General features: G+C 39.7%; 1 protein-coding gene across 1 annotated transcript; it reads left to right on the top strand.

Annotated features, from left to right (window-relative positions):
* Positions 1 to 5,216: 5,216 nt before the first annotated feature.
* LOC131360662 (receptor-transporting protein 4-like) lies at positions 5,217 to 6,577 on the top strand. The gene is made up of 2 exons (XM_058401305.1): positions 5,217 to 5,444; positions 6,076 to 6,577. Exons 1-2 carry the CDS (start codon positions 5,305 to 5,307, stop codon positions 6,404 to 6,406), a joined length of 471 nt encoding a protein of 156 aa, XP_058257288.1. The 5' UTR covers positions 5,217 to 5,304; the 3' UTR covers positions 6,407 to 6,577.
* The last annotated feature ends 2,180 nt before the right edge of the window (positions 6,578 to 8,757 follow it).

Raw genomic sequence — 8,757 nt, 5'->3', positions numbered from 1 at the left:
GACTCACACACTGGGTTAGGTCTTTTTGTAGCACAAATTATTCAGTTTATGCTTCTCTTTGTCCACAGGAAGAATGTGTGTGTGTGTGTGTGTAGAATGCCTCACCAACAACTTCAGATTTGATTAATATGTAAATTAGTCACATCCCCACTCTACATATCCTGCCCCTTCTTCAGTAAACTGCCATTTCCTTGCAAACCTCATTTGCATATTGGAACCTGATTGGCTCTTTTTTTTAGATTTAGGTGCTATATTTGCTTTAATGTCACTGATTTTTACGCTGAAACTGGCTTAAAAGTTAAATAAAAAACATGTAACTCCCAGTTCACAATATATTTAATGTGTAAAATCTGTAAACATGCAACTTTCAGAGAACTTTTTCAAAGTGAAAAAAGGAGAGTTTCTGATTAATTTTCACCGTATTACTTGTCAGAAAGCTTTTTTTCCACAGTCAACTGTTCCTAACAAATCACCTGTGCACTTACAATAATAAATCATATCATTTTTTTATTTACTATTAAACTGGAAATTAAGCTCCATTACACTTTATACTTGTTCTGTTGGTGGAGTTTGTTTAGAAAAGAAAGACCTTTAAAATCTACTATGACCCTACTCATTACATACAGTCAGTAAAGTGTTAGGAAAGAACCCTCTACTAAGAGTTAGAACCTGTTTACAGCAAAACAAGACATGGCTTTTCTTCAAAACCGGCAAGAGATGTGTGCACATTCATTCAGACGCAATATTCGTGTCCAAATCTGTTGATCAACCTTGCCCTTTCAATGATCAGGAAATAACTTCAATAAAACTTATCATAAGGGAAATTACTAAGGGAGATAAAGGTCAACTAAACGTTAAAAGAAAACTGACATTTTAATGAATAACAGACACATGTGTCTTCACTTCTGAATCCCTGTCACAATATCTATTCGTGTGTACAGTCAGTGGATCTGGAAAAAAAACATCATTGTCTCAGAATGCAGAGTGAAGCAATAATAATGTTCAAAAGGAAATATGTGACCTGTGACTTTTACAAGCAGCACTAATTATTCCAGACGCTAGCAGTCAGGCATGTCTGTGAGATTCGATGAAATGGAGCATTTTGCATGTGTTTATGTAAAAAAGTGATTTCTGTATTAATATAATGTGGATGTTACTAAAGATAATTAAGTTATTTATTTTCATTCCATTTCCATGTTTCTATTCAATGAGTTGAACATGAACCTTGCATTATTTACCGATTTACTTTTTTTTTTTTACATTTTTTGGTAAAAACTTATATATTGTTTATGGAATCAAGTGGAAATCCTGCCTTGAATTTAAATACAGTGACATGCGTGATGAACTGTCATTGTGCAAGTAAAGCAAGACTGCAGTGGATGTTTTTTTGGTACCATGCAATGGCTTCAGTATTGTAGACATACCATTTTGTATATGTACATTTACATGTACATTGCATTTAGCACATTCTCTTACCTCGACTGACTTCAGACAATATGATACACATTTGCTAGAGACATACACAGAGCTGATACACTGTCCTGAGCAATAGATAATGGAAAAAAGGAAGATTACACAGAGAAGCTCTGAAGATAAGGTGTGTGTGCAGCTCAGATAAACTCAGTCAGGTCAGGATGGAAACTAGAGCAGAGCAGGTGTTGAAAACTGTAGAGAGAGATGTTAGAAAAACACAAAACAAGACAGTAGTCTATACAAATGGCAGTGGTAGCTCAAGTGGTTAAGGCTCTGGGTTGTTGAAGGTTGGGGTTCAAGCCCCAGCACTGGCAAGCTGTTGAGCTGAGCTTAACCCTCTTTGATCCAGGGACACTGTATCATGGCTGATCCTGCGCTTTGACCCCAACTTCCAAAGTTGTTATATGTGAAGAAATTTCACTGAGCTGTAATTTATGTGTGACAATAATTAGTGGTCAGGGCCAGCAAGGCCTTCTCTGCTGGCCTAAACAGCAGTGATCTAAATCACTGGCTTGCATTTTAATATATTTAATATATTTTTCCATGAATGTGTATTAAATTATTCCCAATAGTCAATACTCTATATTTCATAACTTTTCTCTTGGTTGTGCTGCTTCCAGTAGTGTATATTTATGATAAGAGTATTTATCCAATCATATTTCAGCCAGTGGCTGACATCATGTGTTGCCAGGGTGAAAGAAATCTGCCGTAAGGCCTTCAGAATCGTGCAGGCGCCTGTAGCTTAAAATAAGTGGCAATGAATCAGTGTATCACAATATTAGATGATCAACAAAAATGATGTACAATACATTTTTTGCACTAGGTTGCACACACTGCACTTTATGTAGCTAGGACAACGTACTTCTTAGCTCTGTGTTGTTTTGTAGTTCTGTGTCATTAAGTTGTTTTATATAGCACCAGGGTCCTGGAGAAATGTTGTCTCATTTCTCATCACATCAACTATACACTGATCAGCTATATCATTATGACCACTGACAGGTGAAGTGAATAACAATGATTATCTCCTCATCATGGTACCTGTTAGTGGGTGGGATATATTAGGCAGCAAGTGAACATTTTGTCCTCAAAGTCGATGTGTTAGAAGCAGGAAAAATGGGCAAGCGTAAGGATTTGAGCAAGTTTGACACAAAGGGCCAAATTGTGATGGCTAGACAACTGGATTAGAGCATCTCCAAAACTGCAGCTCTTGTGGGGTGTTCCCGGTCTGCAGTGGTCAGTATCTATCAAAAGTGGTCCAAGGAAGGAACAGTGGTGAACCGGCGACAGGGTCATTGGCGGCCCAGGCTCACTGATGCAGGTGGGGAGTGAAGGCTGGCCCGTGTGATCCGATCCAACAGACGAGTTGTTCTACTGTTGCTCAAATTGCTGAAGAAGTTAATGCTGGTTCTGATAGAAAGGTGTCGGAATACACAGTGCATGATGGGTCAGGGCTGTCTTAGCAGCAAAGGGAGGACCAACACAATATTAGAAAGGTGGTCATAATGTTATGCCAGGTTAGTGTATATAATTGAAATGACAATAAAACCTACTTGACTTGAACAAGATACCCCAGAGCTCCAGACACAAACATTTTGGGAGAACTACACCTGCATCAAAATGGCACATGATATACAGTGGAGCAGATGGTGGAAACGTGTATCAGAGTTTCCAAAAATAATACCTGAGAGAGTCTCTCATAGCACATAAGATACCATGGATGAAGTTTGGAGCGAACTACATGGTCATTGTTACCTCTTGCTGGTAAAGTAACTAATTAAATATCCAGACTTCTTCAATGTAGCTGATACGACAGCTCATGCAGTGATTCAGAAGATGACTTCTGTGTTTGCCAGACATGGAATCCTGAAAAAACTCATGAGAGGTTTTGTTTTCCAGTTATGAAATGAGGAAATCCATCCAGTGACTTGCTGGACAAACAATAAACATGTGAAACTTCCTCTTAAGCAAGCACTGCAGTCAGGCACAGTCCCGCATTTAGTTCTACTATCTTTGTGAAATACGGCAGTGACAGGTCTGGTGTGTATACAGACTGCAAACAGAGACACTGCATCAGAGGTTTTTGTTGTTTCTTTTGGTCTTTCCAATATTAATGACTATGTTACAGATGCAAATTAGGAGCTTAGTTGATTCTCTCTGCAAATAAAAGGATATAGAGTTTATACATTCAGATGTTTATACTTCACTAGGATTTAACTAACCTCAACTGACAGGGTTTTAGACTGACGGTTCCTAGATCCCTGATTCTAGTGAAATAGCACGAGGAAGAGCTTTTCATACTACAGACTACAAATTATTAAAATGAGTAGTGAAATTAGAAATGTAAATATTAGCCATTTGTTTCTCTTTATTAACAAACAAAACACAACGGCTTAGTTCATGAAATTGCTATCAGTGTCCTGTAGGTGACAGAAGAGCGTTTTAATTTCCTTTTCTGTTTCGTTTCTCCTGAACACACACACACACACAGATGCACACACACACACACACAAACACACACATGCACATACACACACACACACACACATACGCGCACACACACACACGCACACACAGATGCACACACACACACACACAAAAACACACACACGCACACACACACACACAGATGCACATACAGATGCACACACACACACACAAAAACACACGCACACACACACACACAGATGCACATACAGATGCACACACACACACAAAAACACACACACACACACAGATGCACATACAGATGCACACACACACACACACACACAGATGCACATACAGATGCACACACACACACAAAAACACACACACACGCACACACACACACACAGATGCACATACAGATGCACACACACACACAAAAACACACACACACAAAAACACACACACACACAGAGACACACACACACAGAGACACACACACACACACACAGAGACACACACACACACACAGAGACACACACACACAGAGACACACACACACACAGAGATACACACACACACAGAGATACACACAGGGTTGTTTGTAATATTCATGAGGATAATGAGTAAGTGTTCATATTTCAGTGTGCGTGCATATGTGTGTGTGTGTGTGTGTGTGTGTGTGTGTGTGTGGGATCAAACAGAATCCAAATTATTCAGTGTTTTATTTAAATTATAGTCATGATGACTTGTCTGACCATGGTCTGTCCAGGTGATTTTTCTTTTTTTTTAGTTTGTTTCTCCAGTTGCAGCACATCTGATAAACTAAATAACAAAACAGATGTTGAAGGAAGTGTTAGTAAGTGTTAATAAGCATTAAATAAGTTGGTAAGTGTTAAATAGTTTTATGCAGAGCCTGGAACACTGAGTGACTGCTGTCTGTGAGGGTCAGGCCAATGGGAGTGGCATTAATCTCGTTAGTCACATCTATTTGTGTTGTCACTTTCAGTTTTGCTTTCCTGATGGGATTCTTGTTCAGGAAACAATTCCATGAGTCCAGGAAGATCAGTGTATCTGCATGTATTTGCATGTGTGTGTGTTGGGGGGGTCAGATAATTGGAAAAATTGGAAGAGGAACAAAGAGGAACAGAATGTGGAACAAACATATGTCCGTGTGTTCAATAATAAAACAATACTAATTAATATATTAATAATATATAATATAAATGTGTGTGTGGGTGTGTGGGGGGGTGTGGGTGTGTGTGTGTGATGTAACACTAAGTTAAGTTTCTGTTTCCTTTCTCCAGAAAGCAACTAGTATAAATACAGCTGAAAAGCAGTGACAGAGAGAGAGAAAGAGAGAGACTGAGACAGAGAGAGAGACAGACTTGAAACAGAAAGCGTGTGATGGAAGATCAGTGGATGAGCGTGTTTAGGACGAGAGCAGGAGGTCTTCAGGACAAGTGGACACTCCGCATGGATGACTCCATTCAACCACAAAGACCAGATCTGGGGTTCTTTGAGTACATGAAGGGATCGTTCGCAGAGTAAGATGCACACACATACATGCACACACACACACACAATGGGTTCTATATAGTTTGGATGGGTGTGTGTGTGTGTCACTTGTCTGATTTTAATGCTTAATGTGCCTTTGTTTGAAACATTTTGGGTTCTACAACATCTCCTACAACTCAATTCACAATCCCAGCTGGAATTTTAGGTCTGGTTAAGAGTGTAAGGATTTAACATTCCTTCCAAGATCATTCATATGAACTGATGGTTGAATCTGAATCTGTCATGATCTGGTGAGCAAGCTTGTGTTAGGAGGGTGTGAGGAAACTGAAGTAGTTTACAATTAAATACTGTTTAAAGGAACTTAAACAAAGTACATGTGATGTTTTGGGGTAAGAAATATTACGTCAGTCATAAAAACAATGAAACTATTTTGCATTTCTGTCGTAAATATACTAATAATAATCAGACGAAATCACCTTTTAAGCAACGTGAGCAGCAGTCTGGTGTTGTGGAGCTGAACTAAATAGAGATTAAATAAGTGAACTAAATACACTGAATACTGTAACCTGCACAGTGCTGTCTATCACTTACCTTCTCACATGCCTGCCCTTTTACTCACCTCACCTGCCCTCTCTCACCTTTATCCTCTCTGTTTTGCAGGTTTCGGTGTTCTGGGTGTGGTCACAGATGGGCCTCTAAGCGAGTGATGGTTGTGTTTCATTACTCACGTGATGCAGCCTCTGTAAAGGCACGTCGCTGTAAGCAGGAGTGTCGCCGCTGCAATGGTGCCAGGAATGAGATGCCGACTTTCAGTCACGAGAACATTGACGTGATGGTGGAGAAACTAATAGAGAAAATTAAAATCCGGTGCTACGGGGAGAACACCGGAAAATCAAACCGAGCCTCACGCTTTTTTGGGAATATAAAAGGGCCACATGAAAATGCACACTGTGAGGCCTGTCAGCTGGGGATCTGCCAACAGGGCACATGAACCACATAACTGCCCCAGCTGGGTGTCAGTGCTACTGAAATACATACCCAAAAATTACTCTCTATAACCCCCTTAGATGTATACATGATTGTTTTATTTCGAGACTGCATTATGTTTACAGATATATTTAATAAATAATAATTTAACACAAACATACAAATATTTCTTGGTGTTGGATAGAATAAAGAAATGTGACTAAAGAATTGGTTTATGTGTGAATATGTTTTACTGTAATACTTATGCATTTATTTAAAAATTGCTATTTTATAAATTTACTTCTAAAACTATTACTATTTTCTGAGCAATCTTTTAAAGACACACCCATCTTTTCCTCTAAAAAATATATTCATCTGTCCCACCAAAAGACATGTCCACCTTTCCCTCTGAAATTCATACCCCTCTGTCCCACTCAAAGTCACGCCCTTCTGTACCTTTAGAAGTCACACCCCATTGTCCTTTTGGAAGTCACGCCCTTCTGTCCCTTTAGAAGTCACTCCCCATTGTCCCTTTGGAAGTCACGCCCTTCTGTCCCTTTAGAAGTCACGCCCCACTATCCCTCTGGAAGTCACGCCCCTCTGTCACACTCAAAGTCACGCCCTTAAGTCCCACTCAAAGTTACACCCCACTATCCCTTTGGAAGTCACGCCCAACTATCCCTTTGGAAGTCACGCCCCTTTGTCCCACTCCAAGTCACGCCTTTAAGTCCCACTCAAAGTCACACACCATTATCCCTTTGGAAGTCATGCCCAACTATCCCTTTGGAAGTCACGCCCCTCTGTCCCACTCAAAGTCACGCCTTTAAGTCCCACTCAAAGTCACACACCATTATCCCTTTGGAAGTCACGCCCAACTATCCCTTTGGAAGTCACGCCCTTAAGTCCCACTCAAAGTCACACCCCACTATCCCTTTGGAAGTCATGCCCAACTATCCCTTTGGAAGTCACGCCCCACTATCCCTTTGGAAGTCACGCCCCACTATCCCTTTGGAAGTCACGCCCCACTATCCCTTTGGAAGTCATACCCCTTTGTCCCACACCAAGTCACACCCCTTTGTCCCACTCCAAGTCACACCCCTTTGTCCCACTCCAAGTCACACCCCTTTGTCCCACTCCAAGTCACACCCCTTTGTCCCACTCCAAGTCACATCACCTTTGTCCCACTCCAAGTCACATCCCTTTGTCCCTTTGAAAGTCACGCCCCTCTGTCACACTGAAAAACACACCCCTTTGTCCCGTTCAAAGACACGCCCCTCTGTCCCACTCAAAGACACGCCCCTCCGTTCCACTCAAAGACACACCCCTCTGTCTCACTCAAAGCCATGACCATCTGTCCCTTTGAAAGACATGTCCCTCTGCCCCTCTGAAAGACACACCCATTGGTACCACTTCAATGATTCTTTTTTCATTGTTTGTTTTTGCCTTTTCAATTTCAATAATAATGTTACAGACACAAATTAGTAGCTTAGTTCAGTTTTGAAATTGAGAATATGAAGAATTTAAAATAAAAGGCCTTGTGTGTTCATATTGTAATGCTGCTGTATTTCTGTCCAGAGCAATAGAGAGTACATGACTCTGTCAAGTACATAAAAGAAAATGTATTAGAATTTTGATTTGTGATATTTGTGACAATAATTTTGACGTGTGTGTGTGTGTGTGTGTGATGTAAGGGACTGTATATTATATTTATTTTATGTTTGAATTGTAAAATATTTAAACTATAAACTGAAATCTAATATTTGTATATGTTGTTAACACCACACACACACACACACACACACACACAGACAGAGACAGCTACCTCTGAATTTTAATGTTTAATGTGACTCTGTCCCACTCTAAGACACCTATGACAATATCTGTGAAATGTAATTAGTTTTAATGATTTTATCCACAAGAGCAATAATAATAATAATAATAATAATAATCAGAAGAGATTTTTAAGCTAATTAAAGGTGTGAAAGAGAGAAACGAAGCGCCTCTCGCGTGAGTAACACATCGATACCGATGGCATAAACACACACGCTGACTGATCATCGCAGGTGTTCAATAACATGCATATAAATGCAAGAACACACTCTGTGTGCTTTAACCCTCTGCAGTGCATCATGGGAAAAGTCGGGCTTCTGCTTTCGCTGACTCTTATCCTCATCACAGGTAATTCTTTTAATTTATTTCTATTCTTTAAATGTCTAGCTACTTATTTAGTGAGTTCAAGTGAGTTAATTAATGTGCATTGATCAAAATATTTCTTAACTGTGAGCTGGTGATGAAAATGTCTAGGAAAAATGTATGTTATTATTAGTAGTAGTAGTACTAGTAGTTGTATGTAAAAGAATATATCAACAATAATTC

The sequence above is a fragment of the Hemibagrus wyckioides genome, linkage group LG10 (genome assembly GCF_019097595.1).
Source record: "Hemibagrus wyckioides isolate EC202008001 linkage group LG10, SWU_Hwy_1.0, whole genome shotgun sequence".
Taxonomy (NCBI): Eukaryota; Metazoa; Chordata; class Actinopteri; order Siluriformes; family Bagridae; genus Hemibagrus; species Hemibagrus wyckioides.
This window is presented reverse-complemented; position numbering and strand designations above follow the sequence as displayed.

Bases quoted from the DNA above. Each gene is read 5' to 3' on its own strand.
- LOC131360662 (XM_058401305.1), top strand. From the start codon at position 5,305: ATGGAAGATCAGTGGATGAGCGTGTTTAGGACGAGAGCAGGAGGTCTT. The intron at 5,445-6,075 runs GTAAGATGCACA...TCTGTTTTGCAG, and splicing joins ATGAAGGGATCGTTCGCAGA to GTTTCGGTGTTCTGGGTGTG.